This window comes from Gobio gobio (assembly GCF_949357685.1).
Source record: "Gobio gobio genome assembly, chromosome: 7".
Taxonomy (NCBI): domain Eukaryota; kingdom Metazoa; phylum Chordata; class Actinopteri; order Cypriniformes; family Gobionidae; genus Gobio; species Gobio gobio.
This window is the reverse complement of record NC_137103.1, coordinates 45475898-45496088: the sequence shown is the minus strand read 5'-3', so window position 1 is coordinate 45496088 and position 20191 is coordinate 45475898. Positions and strand designations below refer to the sequence as shown.

Below are 20191 nucleotides of genomic sequence, written 5' to 3'. Positions count from 1 at the left end.
GTCCTGAATCAATAAGCCCTGGTCTGAATGGAAGAGTCAGAGAGCTTCGGTTCGCGTGACACAGTAATAGCAACTCCTGTCTGCCTTAGATGGCATCCAGTGTCCCTCCAGCCCCTTAATGGAGTGGATTATTCCAATAGGTATATAAAAGCTGTATCTTTTGAGGGTACTCCCCCAGTGACAAGCTTTTGTACTGCTAAAAAAAAGGCCTTTTTTTCTGACAGTGTACAAAAAATAACTAATTCTTTTTGCGCAGAGGCTCCAGTGTCCATTGTTGGAAATTCAGAGAAGCCAGAACAACACATTTTAATGACAGGAGATGAGCTTATCCTGGAATGTGAGGTATCACGAGTAAATGCTATAGTCCAGTGGTACGGCAATGGATGTTTACTACAAGAAGATTCACGCACACACATTGAAAGCAGAGACACAATGAGGAAGCTTGTGATATCAGGACTTCAGACATCTGACTCTGGAGAGTATCTCTGTGATGCCATTGATGACAAAATGATAACTAGGCTAACAGTTCAAGGTAAATTTACTAGAAGCATAGCCAAGAAAATGCAATTTCCTATGTATCAATTGAAACATTGTGTGTAAAATATGGCTGCCCCCTATTATTCCACTAAACGTTAAGGCTTAGTCGACCAAGATTTTATTAATCGTTTAGTTGCAGAAAAAAAAAAAAACTCCACAGGAAGTGGCAAACTCATGCAGTCTGTGAGGGACAGATAGTTAACGCCGGATTCTTGTGGTAATTATAGTATGTCTGGCAGGAAATCCAAACATTCGACTATCATCTATCGACCTCAAATATGGCTTATCATTTGAAACATGTAAGTACTAAGCAACTTAACATGGCCGCTCACTCTAACATAAGCCTAGATAAACGTGTGTTATTATTAGGCGCATATCCAAGTGTTCTTGTGGAAGCTAAAGTATAGCATGTTTACTGCATGATATAGAGGCACTGACGCGAACAATAGCATTTTTTCAACTTAAAATACTCTGTCATTTTTTGTCAAAGAGATAACATTAATACATCATTCCAAAGTGTAAAGGGTCTTCTTTTATTTGTGTACACTCACAATAACAACAAAACGGTGTGCTTTTGTAAAATAAAGAAAACAAACAGGATGTTCTTCCTGCTGCCTCGGTTTCCCTGAACTGCAGCGCATCACATAAATGAACCGAAACTCAGCATATAGGCTACTTGCCTCACAGACATGCGCTTGAACGTGAAGCATATATTCCGATTAGTCGACTAACTAATGGCTTAAATGAACAACTACTAGTCGACTAGAAAAATCTTTAGTCTGGGACAGCCCTAGTGTAAAACACTAACTAATAACACAATTCTTTTTCATAGAACCACCATTCAAATTCATCAAAAAAGAAGAAAAAACGAATATTTCAGCCTATGAAGAAGACAGTGTGACACTACCTGCCGCTGTTAACAGGGTCAATGCCCCAGTGAAATGGCAGAGAGGTCATGATCCAATCAGAGGGGATCGTTTCAACACAACAAGTGATGGTAACAACCACTACCTTACCATTAACCCCCTTAAGAAATGTGATATTGGAGAGTACACGTGTCACGTGGGATCCGATGAGATGCACTTTAGTGTCCATGTCAAAGGTAAGACTGGGGAAGGAACCATTCATTTCTACAAATTGTTATATGTACAGATAACTGATTGCTTGTAAAGGTCTGCAATAAATTGTTGTCTTTACTGTTTTGTAATCAGCAATGAAAGTAAAATTCTCCAAACCTCTGGAAAACGTAGTGGGACTCAAAGGTAGTGAAGTGGTTTTAAAATGTGAACTGTACAAGTCAAAAGGAGATGTTCAGTGGCTTAAGGACAGCCAAGAGATTGCGCCAAACAGACATTTTACAATCAGAGCCGATGGTCGAGTGAGAAGCCTGACAATACATAATGTCACAGAAGAAGATACAGGAGAATATGCATGTGAATCCAAAGATGAAAGGACATCAGCTGCTGTGGTGGTCAATAGTAAGTAAAATTCTACCAAAGGACTCATGTGGATCTGCATAAAGTTTAACCTGAAATCAGGAACAAATCACATATTACTTTTGTGCCAATGTCTCTACTTCTCTTCCCAACGTCTCTTCTTTTCCCCAAGTTCCTCGCATTGTGGAGTTTATTGCGGAGCTACACAACATAACGGTCATGGAAGGAGAAGACGCTACATTTAAGTGTGTGGTGTCTCCAGAGGATGTGAAGTTGGCCTGGCTTATGAATGGCCAGCCAGTTTCATCAAATGAGAAGTTCAACATCTCAAGTAATGGATTATGCCATATGCTGCATATCAACAACTGCCAAGTCTCAGATTGCTGCAAGTTGACAGCGAAGGCTGAAGGTGTGATTTCCAGAGCTATCCTTCAGGTCCAAGGTAGAATATCATCCATCATTAATTCATTGCTTTGCTTGATTAAAACAGATGAATATACAAGTCAATATTAAACATATTAAGTGAGAAATTAACAAATAGGTCATTTTCTACAAAATGGTATTTGGAGTGTAGAGAGTGGTATTTTCTTTAAGACCCTGCACAGATCTTTAATGTCATGTCAACATGTTTGAGTTTAATAATGACCCTTTCAGGCATGCCTGAATTGTTGAAAAGGTGCTTATGATGGCTTGTGCTTAACAGCTTCTCCAGTTAGAATTCCACTCTTAACTGACAGAGACAAGTGTTACTACAGCACATAGCCATGTAGAACAAGGAGCTGTTTTTCAAGCACATGAAATAATGTTGCTTTGCTCATTGGTTTTCGATTATAAAGAGCTTTATAAAGTGTTACAAATTGCTTTGGGGGAAGATTTTATCAATTGCCCTGATCTGTATTCAGAGGCACAGGTGCTTTTCACAAAGAGCATGGACCCGGTGGTTGCAGAGGAGTTTGGTGAGGCAACGCTTGAGGTGGAGGTCAGCCTTGAGACTGCGGAGGTGCAGTGGATGAGACAAGGAGTGGCTATACATCCAGGGTCCAAATTCACCCTAAAGCAGAGTGGCAAAAAACATTCTCTCACAATCCACAAACTCACCCTTTTAGACCGAGGCACCTACAGCTGTGAAACGCTCCATGACCGCACACAAGCCAAGCTCAGTGTGGAACGTGAGTCTGCATGTGCTGATCTCTTTCTCACTATGTGCTGTTGTTAGCATTTCTTTAAGGTGATGGTCCCTCATTACTGCCCGTTGCGATGTTGTTGTCTTAAACAAACTGAATCAAGTAACCAAGAGTAATGTGAGCAAGAGGCAGCTACTTTACTGACACTTGTTCCATGGTGTGACAGCAGCAAACAGGTGATTGGCAGACCACTTACCGAGGCCCGGGGAACAGCTTTCTGTATTGACATTAGATCAGAAGAGCTATGATAATTCAATTAAGCATGTCAAATGAGAACTAGATCAAGAGCTAGTAGAAGGTCCTGGCTGAGTAACCTTTTAATTCCTCTTAGTTGCCTGTGAAACACAGATATTATGAGAGGAGGATACAAGTTACATGTGTCTACCATGGCTTTGATTATTAGCCGTCTACATCAAACTTACCGAACAAGCTTTTCGATCTTAACATAACTTCTCATGGTAAAATTAATTTGCTCTTTAGCGGTAAAGAAATTAAGTACCAGTGATAAGCATTCCTTTCAGGATAGCTTAAGACGAGGAAGATGTGTTGTACAAATGAACAAGTGATGAGAGAAAGTCTGTGCTTTGGCTGTTCCTGGCACCAACTATGAATCTGGATCTGTTTTCATTGCAGCTAAATTTATGCACTGGCCTTCAAAATCTAGGGTGGTGTCACCAACTCTCTAAAATAAACCACCCTTTTCCACGGGGGAATGCCTGTCTGCCTGTCTGTTTTGGAACACTTTAAAAAAATGTTGGCATAGCCCTGATCGAAGGCAGGATTTAGTGTATTGCTAACACCAAGCGGACAAAACCGAGCCAACTAATACAGCAACTGCTGTTCTATTTTTTTCTCTTTATAATCTTTCCCTTTCATCGTAATAATTCTCTTTCTTTTTCACACACTTCACTGATTTCTAACTGCATCACCATTGAACTATACTTTTTTTTGTCTTTAACAACCTGTGCAGCACGAAAAATCAAGATTCGGAAAGGTCTAACTGAGATCCAGACTCACGAGCGAGAGACAGCATCTTTTGAGTTGGAGCTGTCGCATAGCAATGTGGAGGGTGTATGGCAGAAGGATGGGAACGCTCTCAAAAACAACAACCGCTTGCGTATGACTGCAAAAGGACGGGTACACAGCCTTACCATCTCCAACCTGACCTTGGATGACACTGGCACCTACATATTCTCTGTTGAGAATGTCAGATCATTAGCAAGATTGGATGTTAAAGGTACTGTGCAAATTAAAAAAAATTTTATAGTAGAGACTTAAATGTGACTTTTTTTTCAGTACAAAAAAATCTTTTTTCATTTTTTCATGTTTTTAAAACATAAATATCTGTCAGTGCAGTATAAAATACACTTGTGTTAAAGACACATTCTCTGAAAACTAGTCTTAATATCTAATGCAGTGTTATCTCAAATATATTTATCCTCTTCAAGCATTTAAGACGAAAAAATACTCATGTGGAATTCAATGTTAAACGATAATCCTAATCCAGTTTCAAGTGAAAACGCGACTAAAAGTTAGTCATTTGGCTGACTTACAAACACTGTGGCTGTGTGGCACCTTTAAAACATTACTTAGCTTATTTCAGCTGAGTGCCATATCAACTACTGGTTCCTCAACCAATGACATAAGTTTGGGGCATAACAACTCTTAGTTTGAAAAGTTACAGAAAACCTGAGAAGAGTTAGTATAGAAAACTGCTCGGGTTATGTATATAACCCTTGTTCCCTGAGAAGGGGAACGAGCACTGCATCGGGACGACGCTTTGGGGATACTCCCTTAGCATCAGCGAATCTGAAACCAGAATGCCAACTAGGCCAATCCGATTGGCGTGCGTGATGACGTCATCGTGACGGCATACCCGGAAGTATAAAAGGGGTGCTGGAACGTAATGGCGGTAGTAATTGCTCTGAAGCATGCGCTCCAGGCGCGCCAAGGTGTGGCGTCGGGATGCAGTGCTCGTTCCCCTTCTCAGGGAACAAGGGTTATATACATAACCCGAGCAGTTCCCTTTCGAGGGAACTCGCACTGCATCGGGACGACGCTTTGGGGAACGAGTACCCACTAGGCCACACCGAAGGGTAGCGCCTGCCCTAGTGTGAAGCCGGAAACCGGGCACAGCTAGGACTGGAGCACCCTAGCACCAGGCGTCGTAGGGAGATCCAGGCTATAAAACCTGATAAAAGTGTGTGGGGTAGCCCACCCGGCCGCCTCGCAGATATCCTGCAAGGGGACCCCAGAAAGAAGGGCCACCGAAGAGGCCATGCCTCTGGTGGAATGAGCCCTCACAGCCACAGGTGAAGGCAAACTGCGCACCTGATAGGCCATGGTAATCGCCTGGACAATCCAATTACTGATTGTCTGAGTAGACGCAGGCAATCCCTTCTTAGGTGAGCCAAAACACACCAACAGTTGTTGTGATCTCCTCCACTGTGCAGACTTCGCCAAATAAACTCTGAGCGCCCTAACCGGGCAGAGTAGGTGAAGTCTCCCCTCTTCCGCCGTCACATGAGGCGGAGGATGAAATGCCTGCAGGACCAATGACCTGACCACCCTTGATGGCACCTTAGGCACTTAGCCCGGCCTAGGGTGTAAGATGGCCTTTACTCCTCCCGGGGCAAACTCCAGGCAGGTCGGCGTTACCGCCAAGGCCTGGAGATCTCCCACTCTCCTGAGAGAGGTAATGGCAAGGAGAAAAGCCACCTTAAGAGTCCGATCCTTTGGTCCAGCCGACTCCAATGGTTCGAAGGGGGCCTCAGCCATCCTTCGAGAACCACTGCCAGGTCCCAGGTTGGAACTCTGGTCCGAGCCGCAGGCCTCATCCTCCGAGCCCCACGGAGGAATTGTACAACCAGCTGGTGCCTACCCAGAGGCCCATCACCCAGAGGAGTGTGGAAAGCCGAAATGGCAGCCACGTACACCTTGAATGTGGACGGGGTAAGCCCTGCAGAAAAACGATCTTGGAGGAACTCCAGCACTGAAGCCACTGGGCAGTTAACTGGGTCCACCTCACGTTCTCTGCACCAAGTGGAAAATACATTCCACTTGAGGCTGTACAGTCTCCTCGTAGACGGAGCCCTGGAGCTGAGTAAGGTCTCTATCACCTCCGCCGATAGGCCAGCCTCTATGTACCTGGTCCCCTCAGGGGCCAGACCCATAGGTTCCAAATCTCCGGGCGGGGGTAAAATATCGTACCCGCCGCCTGAGATAGGAGATCCCTCCTCAGAGGAATCTCCCACGGCTGACCTGCTAGCAGAGCTATGATATCCGAGAACCAAACTCGAGTCGGCCAACGGGGTGCTACCAGAAGTAGACTGACCCCCTGTCGACGGACCCTTTCCAGGACTCCCGGGAGCAGAGCAATCGGGGGAAATGCGTACAGACGCAGCCTCGGCCACGTCTGCACCATGGCATCCAGCCCCAGCGGAGCTGGATGCGTGAGGGAAAAACCACAGTGGACAGTGGGACGTCTCTCGAGACGCAAACAGATCCACTTCCACTGGGCCGAACCTCTTGCATATGGCCTCCACCACCTCTGGGTGGAGTCGCCACTCCCCGGGCCTCAGCCCCTGCCTCAGCAGGATGTCTGCTCCCTGATTTTGGACCCCCGGGACATACATTGCCCTGATGGACAACAGTTTCCCTTGGGACCACAGGAGGATGTGATGCGCCAGTCTGCAAAGAGGGCGCAACCTCAAACCCCCCTGCCGTGCCCCAACCAGTGAGGGAGGCGTCTGTTGAAACGGATTTCCGGCAACAGGACGCTCCCAACACTGGCCCTTGGGACAGAAACCAAGGTTTCTTCCATATGACTAGGGAACGAAGGCCACTGCGCGTTACCCTGATCATACAGAATGGATTTCCCCTCAAGGAAAGCCACCTGGTTTACTTCCATATCAGGACATGGTGGCCGCGGAGGTCCGGGAAAAAGCTCCTCAGAGCTTTGTAGACCGCCAGCATTTCCAGGCAGTAGATGTGCCTTGAGAAATGCCTGGTCTCCCACAGACCTCTCGCAAAGCGGCCGCCATGACCACGTCCCAGCCAGTGAGGGAGGCGTCTGTTGAAACGGATTCCCGGCAACAGAACGCTCCCAACACTGGCCCTTGGGACAGAAACCAAGGTTTCTTCCATATGACTAGGGAACGAAGGCCACTGCGCGTTACCCTGATCATACAGAATGGATTTCCCCTCAAGGAAAGCCACCTGGTTTACTTCCCATAACCACGTCCCAGCCAGTGAGGGAGGCGTCTGTTGAAACGGATTCCCGGCAACAGAACGCTCCCAACACTGGCCCCTGGGACAGAAACCAAGGTTTCTTCCATATGACTAGGGAACGAAGGCATCTGCGCGTTACCCTGATCATACAGAATGGTTTTCCCCCAGAGGAAAACCCCTTGATTCCCAGCTACCACTGTAAGGGTCTCATGCAGCAGGCCAAGAGATATTCTGTTGGACGCAGCCGCAATGAGCCCCAGCAGACCTTAAACTGCTTCACAGTGATGCTGTGGCCTAGCTTCATTTTAGAGACCAGGCCGCCTGGAAGAACCCGATATTGGTACGCTTTGCCCCAAAAAGCGAACCTCAGGAACTTCCTGTGACACAGAAGGATGGATACAGGGAAGTATGCGTCCTCTTCAGACCCATCGTGACAGACCAGTCCTCAGACTGGATCTGAATCACAATGGAGGAAATGCTAAGCATCTTGAATCTGAATCTCCTCAGAGAACGATTCAAGTACCTCCGGTCTAAAGTTGGATGCAACTCGCCATCCCTCTTAGGAACTATGAAGTACTGGCTGTAGAACCCGGACTCCCTGTCTGGCGGAGGAGCACATTCTGTGGCCTCCTTACCAACAGGGAGTGAACTTCCTGTTCCATTACCCAAACCTGCCCAGGGACCACTGCCGTCCAGACCACCCCACTGAACTTCAGGGGAAGGTAACCGGACTGCAGTCTGTATGCCCCTTCCTACAGTCGCAGGCCCCAAGCTGATATATTCGGAGGCATAACCATGCGCCGAGATAATCTGCTAAGGGAACCAGCCTCTCGAGGCCGGTCTCGGGTGTCAACCGAGCCTCCTCCCCGAACCCCTGAAGCGGCTTACCGGCAGGGCGAAATCGAGGAAGATTTTCGGTGTGCGTACGCGTTTGCTGGACCACCGCAAGTCTTGCTAGAGGCGGCTGGTGCAGCACGCGTGCACGGGGAAACGATGTGGCCCGAAGCGTACTAGACGGCGGGAAAACAGCATCGATTCCCGAAAACTCCACAGGGGAGGCGACCTCGATCGCTCCTACCCGGGAGAGGGGGCTGGCCAGCAGGGGGCCTCATCTAAGGGAGCAGCTCAACAGGGCCACAACCCTAGAGCGGACACTGCGATTAGCAATTGCCTGAAACTGATGTGTCCCGCAGGCCACAAGGCGGCGAGAACGACATCAACTTCAGGAGGGCTCCATCTTAGATGAATATCCAGTTCACAAGTTAAACACGCTTGGGTGACAGAATTAAAGTATCCAACTTATCAAAGTCGGATAACATGACACTCAATTCCTCGGAATTAAATGCCATCATAATCACCAAACCCGTGCAACCTGATCTGAATAATAGGCTGAATAAAAAATATATCTAACTCCTCAAAGTCAGATAATATTTTAATTTAATTCCTCAGAATTAAATGCAGCCACAATAAGGTGAAACATAGTCTGAATGATAGGCTGAATATCTAACTCCTCAAAGTTAGATTATATTTAATTTTAATTCCTTAGAATTAAATGTAGCCGTAATTAATCAGACGACACTGTTTTATTTGTATTTATACGGACTCATAGACCCCGCGTTGCCTCAGCAACGTGGTTCAAGCCGTCATAATACAATTGGCTTTCATCCCTCGAGAAAAAAGCCAAACAGTGTCACACAATACAGTGAAACATGGTCTGAAATGACTGAATATCTAACTCCTCAGAGTCAGATAATATCTCATTTAAATCCTCAGACTTAAATGCAGCCATATCAGACAAATACTGATTTATTTTACTATACGGACTCGTCCGTTAAGCCAACCAGTATCTCATGCACACCGATCGCGTGTGTTCACATTAATTGCAGACCCATAACCTGCGCGCTGCCTTTTTTTTCTTTTTTTCCCAGCAATCGCGTGGATGGAATCTTGCATATTTAAGAAGTGCTTATGACTTTGACTGCCTCGATGCTGAGTACGTCTAATTCCTCAGAATCAGACCTCTCACACATCGCGTCCTCCGCCCCGGGGGAAGAAGCCGCAGCGCGGGCTTCCACACGGGGAAGGAGAACATCTGAACTGTCAGATAAAGACTGGGAAGATGCCTCAGCAGTCCCAGTCCCGCTGACAGTCCATCCGTGAGCCCCATGACCAGCCTCGCCGCACCGCCTCGGCGGATGCGGGACCGATCCACGGGGCTCACGCCGAGAGCGGAGCACTCTGAGCGTCAGCTTTCATAATGCTCACAAGCGGCTCCCTCGAGAGCCGCTCGAGCATGCTGAACGCCCAGGCAGTGCACACACAGCAGGTGTGTATCCGAGCCCGACATGTAGCGAGGGCAAGGATGCACACACTGCTTGAACTCTCTCACTTTTTCACACTTCATTTCAATCACACACTTTCACTGACATACAACAGTAAATAGACAGACAGTTTGACAGATAGCGCTTGCTGAAGAGCAATAACTACCGCCATTACGTTCCAGCACCCCTTTTATACTTCCGGGTATGCCGTCACGATGACGTCATCACGCACGCCAATCGGATTGGCCTAGTTGGCATTCTGGTTTCAGATTCGCTGATGCTAAGGGAGTATCCCCAAAGCGTCGTCCCGATGCAGTGCGAGTTCCCTCGAAAGGGAACTAGTTGTGCAGAAATTACACAGATCACCATTTAAAGATACTGCAAGCGATTCAGCCATTACATTCAGATTTAGCCACTGAAAAAAAAAACATCCTTATCCCTTCAACCCTTCAACTCCAACACACTACCACCCAAAAAATATCTCAGCTAACCTGAACACGTCAAAAAAGCCCAGACTACTCCTTCAACATAACAGACATCCAAAATGACCTAAAACACATGGCCAAAATCCCTAACAAATTCCCTAAATAAACCATAAAGGTCATGCAAATACTCATATTTACTTATTACGACAAGGCATACAGAGCAAGGCTTGCAGTAATCTGTTTTATGTTTCTTAATTTCCTTGAAAACAATTAGGCCTAACTTATAAGGGGTGGAATTTGGCCATGTTTAACTTAGTCGTGAGAGGTAAGAGGGTCCAGGGCAATGATGTAAGTTCTTAATTTCCGATGCTGATGACAGTACAATGGCATGGGCAGACAGTTTTGCTCTTACCATGTGTCAGGTTACACATATAAAAAGATATGGATCACATGATCAGACTCCAGCTACTGAAACATTTCAAACATTCACAAGCATAAGGTGCTGGTGTAAGGTAATCTCTTCTATGCCAAGTCACTCAATAGGGCTTATCCTTTGGAGTCACAGAGCTGTCATTGAGGATGACAATAACTTGTTAAATGCCACTACAACAAAGGACTCTTCTCAAAGTCCTCTAAACACAAAGCTGAGGTATGGTTAAATGATAAGCTCCTGTTGTACTAGATAGATTGAAATGTACACAGTTGACTATGTGATCTCAAAAGTCAAACAAGGGCAACCAGAGGTAAATAATAAGTCATAATAAATAGTGACTTGCTTTTAAGATCACAGCCTTTCAAATCTGATTAAAATGGTTTTCCGTCGATAAGCTGATCAATGTCAAATGAAGTCAAACAGTGAATGTTCACTACAACGGCAAAACTCCACTCAGAGCCGCTGACTATGCTAAAATACCTCGGTTTAGGGATGTGTCTGTAGCAAGTGTGTTTAATCTATGTTTCCGAATGAAGTAAAGATATGCTGCCAATTTTATGAACTTCTGTAAACCTAGCCAGTATAATAACAATAAAAGCATGCAAACTGCAATATTCAACACATATTATATATATATATATATATATATATATATATATATATATATATATATATATATATATATATATATATATATATATATATATATATATATATATATATAACAAATGCAAAGCGTCCAATGTGTAAACAATATGATTTCCACCCTAAAACCAGCACACTCTGGCACAATCTTCTGATTTTTACACAACCTGAACTTCACAGCGATTGGCTGCCGCCCGTGGTTTTCACTTGATATTTGTATAAAGTCGAGAACTGCCCAAACTTTTGATGCTCTCGGGCACTCTCAATGCTTTCTCCGGTCCGCTGTCAATCCCACAATTCACAGCGCGAATGTGAAGCACAGCTTCTATAGGAATGAAATGAAAACGCTCAGCTCTGCTCGCTCTGTGCCAGTGGACACATGCCATAACAATAGCGTTTATCTTTTACTTATTTAAATGTGTATATCCAATCTATGTTTTTATGTCAAAAGTAATGTTTTCACATAGGTTGACGAGACTTCTTTGCTTCCTCAGAAATCCCAGTATCAGTCTTGAAAAAGCTTGAGGATATCAGGCAACCAGAAGGATCTGGTGTAACCCTTGAATGTGAGCTGTCACGCCACAACGTAGACATTAAGTGGACAAAGGTAAAATTACAGGACATCCATACTCTACTCTTGGTGCAGTAGGAAAAAAAATATCACTATTATTATTTGAAGAGGCAATTATTTTCTACAAAATAAAGCAGGCGTCTTTCACTTTCAGAATGAAGTTCAGCTCAAACCAGGGAAAAATCATCGCATTTACTCTATGGGGAGAAAGTGCTTTCTACAGATACTGAAGTGTGAGCTGGGAGACTCTGGTTTATATGTGTGTGATGCTGGGGAAGTTACAACATCCTGTTCAGTGGAAATCTATGGTAATAACAAAGAGTCTGTTAAATTATTATCACATTTATCTGCAGATTGTATATTTTCCTGGTGATATACTGATTATTTAATCTTAAATCTTAAAGTGTCCCTATTATGGATTTCTGAAACTTTAAAATAGCATAATAGGGGCACTTTAATCCTCCTGCTGAAAGAATTAATTCTAAGTACAACACTACCATCTACTGGTACAGAGACAAATACAACAAAACGGAAAGCTTTTTCACTTTTTGTTTTCACTGAATTAGTAATATATTATAGAATTATGCAACACCTTTTTATGTTTAATAACGTTTCAACAGAGAGGGAACTTGAGATACTACAAAACTTAGAGGATCTGGATATTCAAGAAGATCAAAATGCAGTGTTCATGTGTGAAGTGTCACTGGATGATGTACCTGGAGAGTGGTATAAGAACGGAGAGAAGATAAAACCAACCAGCACCATAAAAATCCGTCAAGAAGGTTATTCAAGCACCCGTTGCTAAACTTAGCTCTTTTCCAAAAAATTTACCACTCAACCTCAGTGAATATATAACAATATCTAATCATGACTTTTCTGTACCATGTTTTCTTAGGGACTAAGCATTTCCTCCTCATATGCAATGTTAAAGGAGACGACTCTGGAGAGGTCAAGTTTGTTGCCAAGAATGTTGAGTCTACAGCTTACCTTGAGGTGGAAGGTCTGTATGATTAAGTCAAGCACACACTACAAAACCAAAGCTTGACACCCTCTTTGATGACTAGTCACAGATGCTATGACATTTCAAACAATTTTGAAATGTGGCCAACCAGACATCAGGTATTTACACTGTCCCGACAAGTCGAGAGCAGCAATGATGACCAACATCCAAAAACAAAAAAACAACTGAAACCAAGCACTGTTTCATCTATAGGTTTGGTTTTTTCTCATTCTGTGCAAGAATTAACTTTGATGTTACTACACTCTAAAAAAATGGTGCTATATGGCACTAAAAGTGGTTCTTTGGCTAGTAATCATAGGGGAACCACTTTAAGCGCTGTATAGCACCAAATCTTGGTTCTTCAGCGGTGTTAGCACCGCTATACAGAACCTGTTAAGATATGGTGCTATATAGCACCAAAAGTGGTTTCCCTATGATTATGAGCCAAGAACCACTTTTAGAGCCATATAGCACCATTTTTTTTATAGTGTATAATATACATTTGTTTTTGTGAGTTCGGGATCATACCTATAATCAGGGATGAGAATGATCTTACAATTGACGCACATAGTCAGTGATAAATTGTATAAAATGCACACTAACATAACATAAAGCACTACATGAGTCTTTAAATGTGTGCGAGAGACAAGCTCCAGCCTTGCACATAGCATTACACTATTGTTAAACAGCTAATGTTTTGAAAATGTTTATTCTTTGCATTGGACATGTTGCGTTCCAAGAGTGATGATGCCTGGTACAAAAACAGTGGGGCATTTCACTGTGGTTTTACCACGTCGATTGTCCATGTTTCAACAACTTCTAATACAATTGTTGGCAGAGCAACAATAAAACAACTGGACATATTACATCAGAAATGTTATTCATTATAACAGCAATATCACACTCTTCCTTACTTACTAACTAAAACTACAACTTTTCATCTCCACAGCATTACCAGCAAACATTGTGAAACCACTTCAGGATAAAACGGCTCTAGAAAAAACCCGTGTCATACTGGACTGCACTGTGACCAATCCTCGTTGCAGCATTCGCTGGTATAAAGGACCTAATGTCATCCTGCCCTCAGAGCGCTTTGAGATCTGCAGTGAAGGGTGCTATCGAAAACTTGTGATTCAGCAGGTGTTGCTAGAGGATGAGGGCACCTATAGTGTTCAAGTTGGAAACTACACATCCTCGGGAAAACTAACTGTTGAAGGTGAGGCAAATTCAGTCCTTTCAAACTAATTATACAAGAATAGCATGACAACGGGTGGATACGAACTGGAATGATTGACAGCACTGTCATATCATTTTCAAACAACCCAATAGTTCTTTAAGTTGTCAGTCATACAGCTGTTCATTTAGATTCTATGATAACAAGGCTTTCTCATACAGAATATAGAATTAAACAAATGTATGTACGTCCAATTTTCTTAATGCGAGTGGAATGTTATTTAAAAGTTAGAATATATTTAAATTAGGGATATGGTAATGGGGTATATATGGAATGGTAATGGCAAATAGTTCAAATTCACTTATAGCAGGTGTGTCCAAACTCAGTCCTAGAGGGTCAGTGTCCTGCAGAGTTTAGCTCCAACTTGCCTCAACACACCTGCCTGGAAGTTTCTAGAATGCCTAGTAAGACCTTGATTAGCTGGTTCAGGTGTGTTTAGTTGGGGTTGGAACTGAACTCTGCAGGACAGTGGGCCTCCAGGAGCAGGATTGGACACTCCTGACTTCACAGCCTGGTTTCACAGACAGGGCTTAGATTAAGCCAGGATTTGGCCTTTGTACATTATAGGACATTTAAGCTTTTATAACCATGCCTTACACTCTTCAAATCGTTGGGTTAAAAACAAATTGGCAACCCAGCACTGGGTAAATATTGGATAGAACACTTTTCATCTCCACAGCACTACCAGCAAACATTGTAAAACCATTGTTAAGCAGGCTGGGTTGCACACTTTATCCCAATTTTAGCTCATTTTGACAAAAAGCTGGGTTCATTTTACCTCATAAATGGTTATTTTTTCAGTTTTTCTTGTATCAAATGGTACATTTAATTTATATAAATGATATATAATGATAAAAAGTGTATATTTAGGAAATTAATGGACATTAAACAAACAGTCTAGATAAAATTAATTTATTTGATGGCAAGTTAACAACATAAAACATCTAGGAAGTGGCAGGAGCAGCAGACTCAGTGCACTTCTGGCATCTGTGGGAAGAAGAAAACTGGTATCAGGGTATAAACTGTTTATTCTGGTTCAACAGATGACAATAAATTGCGTTTGCTAAGTGATATTAAAGGGAAAAAAATGCTTTCTGTCTCCTCTGTTGGACATTACATTCTCACCTTCCGTCAAATACGTGGCACCAGTGTTGCTCCCATTATAATCAACAATGTGCGTATGGCAGTGGCCGGCTGGCTGCTGATTTTAACTCTGGTCGTGTTGAAATGCGTCACGGCTGTTGTTGTAACACTCGCTTAACAGAAGATGATACTTCAATAGCTGTGTCGAATCTCTCACTCGGTCTGCAATGTAAGCAAACCAAGCAGATGTGAAATCATTGCAGAGCAAACATTTTAAAAAAGTTGAAACTACAGATGTTTTGTCTGTACAATATTATTTGATATACAAGTGAAAACCAACCTTAAAGTTATTCAGGATGATCACCTCAGGAATTTCTCACTCAGGACAGGAAACAAAATGACCGTTGATAAATCGAGCCGTTCATTTTGGCTCGTTTTTTTTTTCGTTCTTTTTTTTTTGCTGAACACAAAATAAATTTTGAATAATGTCGGTAACCAAACAGTTGATGTGCCCCAATGACTTCCATGGTATTTTTTGTTCAGCAGAAAAAAATTAATGAATACAGGTTTGGAACAACTTGAGGGTGAGTAAATTAAAAAAAATTGTGAACTATCCCTTTAAGCCTTGTCTGTGAAACCGAGAGATAAACTATTTTGTGGTTTAAGTTAATTTATCTGAATTTAACTTATGGTATTTGTCTTATTATTTGAAAGAATTTTAAATGCTATGCATACCTATATCAACAATACCTTAATATACTTGCTAATGTCTAATATATAGAAGAAAAATAAGGACAGCAAAGAAGTATTTCCAAATGTTGTGACAACTTCAATCAGTCAGTCAGTCACTTCCCTGTTATGTGGGGTATTCTCAATGAAAATCAAATTCGTTTCTTTGTTAGCAACAAGATGAATCAGTCACGAAACCGCCTCACAGACACAACGCCTGGTCACGTGAGAAATTAATATTCAGTATTATTTAATGCCAAATACATGACAAATGCTTCTCCACATGTTCGGAGCTAATTCAAATAAGCAATTTGCCTTTAGAACTACTTTAAACGAACAAATCTCAGGAACGCTCCGGGCGTCCAACTTACCGTCGTCAGCCTCCTCACCTGTGTGCACATCTTTAAGACGCCAATTTTCAACTGCAGTTACTACAATAACCGGCAGATGGCGATGTCTCCCTTTTACACATACAGTACAGTACGCAAGCTGTAGGCCTACTACCACAAACAGTGGAGACATTTCATTAATAGCCAATGTAATTAAAAATTGAAAAATTGAATTCAATATAGTGGCCCGGTTTCACAGACAGGACTTAGACTAAGCCAGGATTAGGCCTTCGTTCAATTAGGGCATTTAAGTAGCTTTTATAAACGTGCTCTAGAAGAAGAAGAAGAAAAAACATTACTGGTGTGCATCTTGAGACAAAACAATGGCACACTGACATTTTTTGTAGGTGCAAGTTGCTTTCAGATAAAACAGCTCAAACAAGCATTTTGGTCTGGGACTAGCTTAAAGGGATAGTTCACCCAAAAAAGTTAATTCTGTCATCATTAAAGAAGATATTTTGAAGAATATTTGTAACCAACCAGATAGAGCAACCATTGACTACCATAGTATTTTTTCCCCCTACTAGTCAATGGTTGCTCTATCTGATTGGTTACAAATTTTCTTCAAAATATCTTCTTTTGTGTTCAGCAGAACAAAGAAACTCATACAGGTTTGGAACACCTTGAGGGTGAGTACCGGTAAATGATGACAGAATTTTCATTTTTAAGTGAACTTTCCCTTTAAACCTTGTCTGTGAAACCATGGGAGAATTTTATTTAGGTCAGTGTCCAATGATGGATGTCCAAGATTTTAAAGTTTTTTTATTTATTTTTTTAATAGAGTTCAATACGCCTCTGCCAAGTTCTTAGAAATGTCATATTCATATTCATTAAAACCTTCTCATTAAGATAAAAAATAAAAGCAAGAGATTCTTCTTGAATATTAAGTTCACTCTGTGTGTGTGTGTGTGTGTGTGTGTGTGTGTGTGTGTGTGTGTGTGCGTGCGTGCGTGCGTGCGTGCGTGCGTGTGTGTGTGTGTGTCTTTTCATAATATGGACAAATAAAATGGGATTGACAACCATAAAGGGTTTCAATCTGTTTTAAGATTTTCTTGATTAAGTTTATGGCAATTAAAAACATTTCAGCTTTCAGGTCATATGATTATAATGAGAAAAGGACTGTTTGTGGTCTACATTGTACTGCAGGTTAAAAAACATTTAATGTACATAACTGGCATAATATAGCACATGCCATTGTGGATTAGCACTTTCTCCCTGTTTAAACAGCTCAGTCAGTCCTGATGGTGCGAGAGCTGCAGGATGTGGATGTAACTGCTCCTGCAGATGCATGCTTTGAATGTGAAGTCTCTCTGCCTGTGGCCAAGGCACCTACGTGGACCCTGAAAGGAGAGGCACTGCATCCTGGTCCTAAAGTTGTGGTGGAGAAAATGGGAACCGTTCACAGGCTCACTCTTAAACAAACATCCGCAGACATGAACGGCATTGTGTGCTTTATCACAGGAAGAGCCAAAAGCACTGCACATCTGCGTATCATAAGTAAGTCATACATTTTGTTACAGACAATATGCATGTTTATATGTTGCAGAGTTGAAATTTATATGTATATTTGTTTATATACTGTATATCATTACCTTAACTCTGAATAGGAGATGTTTTTGATGCCTATTCTTAGACATGGAGTCTGGACTTGTTTTAATAAGAACTTGATACTCTGTAATAGCATAGGCCATGTGATTTGTATCCAGTTGACGGTTTATCAAGTGACTGCTGACTTACAGATTTTTTTTCCTTTTTTGCAGGTAACCACTGAGAAACAACATATAAGCATAATACTGCATAATACTCAACGCCACTATTTAAATACAAAAAAAGAGCATTAAATCTCTTTTCTTTTAATGTGTTTGAAAGTGAGAGGCTTATAATTCATTTATTTAAAAAACAATATTTAAAATCTTTAGTGCCATTTTTGCACATTACATCCTATTCTACATGGCTTACTATCCATTAGGCTGCATAACAATTTCTTCAATTCTTGAATATTGCTCTGTCTAATTTTAAGATCAAACACATTGTGATTTATTAAAAAATAATAATAATAATAATTAACAGCACCAAGCTATACACCCATGTGGTTACGACTTAAATTTCTTGCACAGTAATTTGGTATTTCATTTTTGAATTTGTGTACTACTGTATATCCTTGTATAGATATCCTTTGTGTTGTTTTTTTTATTATTCTTGTTTCGTGGGATGCAGATTAAAGTGAGGTTGAGGCATGTAATTAAAATGTGCAGGGCCAAAGACGATCAAAAGAGGGTTTGGGACGGAAAGTAACTTCAGCAGATGTAATAAATACACTGAGTTCATGAATACAGTACGGATTATAGGGAAACATTTACAAATAAATGGAAACGCTTTTGAGAGTTTTAGTCGTTTGCTATGTTGTATTCAAAAGGTAGCATTTCACAGTTCTTGCCTTTTACTGAAGTATCCAAATAAAGTGCTGCATTTTCCCTTGTTTATCAAAATCTTTCAATAAAATTTGAAAACAAATTCTCTTGAGGAGTGTTCTGTCACTTTTTTTTGTGAACAGTAAATACAACCCTGAAAAATATATATCTTTCTATTTGTGGAAAACTACGGAGCCCCTAAGGGGACATGGTGGTGGAAAAGTCGTCAATGATTTTGCGTTCTCTAGCAAAATGTTTGTGTTCCCCTGATAAACTTTTTTTCTTTTCGTTTTTTTAAAAGATAAAGTCCCCCTGTGGTGAAAATCAAGTTTTTATTGTTTATATGTCTATGTGGCGTTTTTTATGTATATGCTTTAATACAAATGATCAAATTCATAAGTCAACACCATTGCTGAGTATTTTCTGTTTAAAACTGCCGTTTATCAAAGAGGGTTTGAAATCGCTGGTGTTCCTTACGTCACAAACTAACTTGTAACCAATCACGTCAATGTGTTTTTAGCATATCATTAACTAGGACGAAGCAGGGGAGCCACAAGAGAAGCCAGGTTATCACAGTAATATTTCTCTGTTGATATGAAAAATCGGGTATATTTAGCAATATAGTGGGTGAATTATGTATATGATGTATATTAGGATGTTATGTTGAACTATATGCCTTTCTCCACTGACTTTCTGAGTTGTTCAAAGCGTTTCTGGATACTGATAGAACAAGGCAGTTTGCCTGACTCTGAAATGGCGAACGGGAACATGGTTTGTGTAACATTAGCAACACATTATTAGCTGTTTGATAACGTAGTCAAGTAAAAGGTTATGCATATTAATTACCGTCCGACGTCGTAAAAAGCGATACCGTCAGCGTTTACTACAGCTAGTTGAGAGAGTGGATCTCTGGGCAGGTGTGATGCGAGGCTCATTTGCATATTCAGGATTCTAAATAATGCAAGGGGGTAGTTACATTCAAACTGTTTAAAGATATTATGATTTTTTTTTTGTGTTGTCATTCTGGTATTCAATTACTGACTTGCACAACTAGGTTGTGTTTAAATATAATAACATTTAGTTAAATATCGTTTGCATAGGGCATTTCATCATGGTATTGTTTATAATTTCTATAGCCTATGCAACGCTAGGTGGAGCCATTCACGTTCAAATAAATGTAAGAATAGATCACAGCAACCTAACAGTTTTGTAAGGCAATGTTTTAAATTCTAGTCTTCATTTGTCTTAGCACCCAGAGTAGGCCTAGGCTACCTGTAAAAAAATAGGCTGTAGAGCATATTAACATAGTCTTTGAGAAAACTGACTGCTTACTCATGGCAGATAATTAAAGTAAAACGATTTACAAAGCTACATTAAGCCTTGAAAGTCACCATCATCACATTTTTGTTCAGACCAAAACTAACATTACACATTTCTGATTCAACAATTACACATTAAGAGAAGTGCATTTGCGGCCTCTCTTAAGCATCTGTGAGAATATTAAAAAGAAGGTGTATCGTTCAAAACAAGCATCACCAAGACTGTTACATAAGTTCTGAAAAA

The 20191-nt window shown here is 41.6% G+C and overlaps 2 protein-coding genes across 2 annotated transcripts in view; both read left to right on the top strand.

The window, feature by feature from the left end:
• Nucleotides 1-18601, top strand: part of obsl1b (obscurin like cytoskeletal adaptor 1b) — a 38157-nt gene extending 19556 nt beyond the window's left edge. The window contains exons 23-35 of the mRNA XM_079822330.1: nt 257-532; nt 1370-1639; nt 1749-2015; nt 2146-2415; nt 2876-3142; nt 4128-4394; nt 11706-11818; nt 11937-12090; nt 12403-12564; nt 12678-12782; nt 13732-13998; nt 17445-17714; nt 17978-18601. Of these exons, the coding sequence (XP_079678456.1) occupies nt 257-532; nt 1370-1639; nt 1749-2015; nt 2146-2415; nt 2876-3142; nt 4128-4394; nt 11706-11818; nt 11937-12090; nt 12403-12564; nt 12678-12782; nt 13732-13998; nt 17445-17714; nt 17978-17988 (2699 nt within the window). The 3' untranslated portion in view covers nt 17989-18601. The remainder of the gene's footprint in view (nt 1-256; nt 533-1369; nt 1640-1748; nt 2016-2145; nt 2416-2875; nt 3143-4127; nt 4395-11705; nt 11819-11936; nt 12091-12402; nt 12565-12677; nt 12783-13731; nt 13999-17444; nt 17715-17977) is intronic.
• tfpia (tissue factor pathway inhibitor a) overlaps nt 1-20191 on the top strand; it is a 1059262-nt gene that overhangs the window by 549132 nt on the left and 489939 nt on the right. The gene's annotated exons all lie outside the window — the stretch shown is intronic.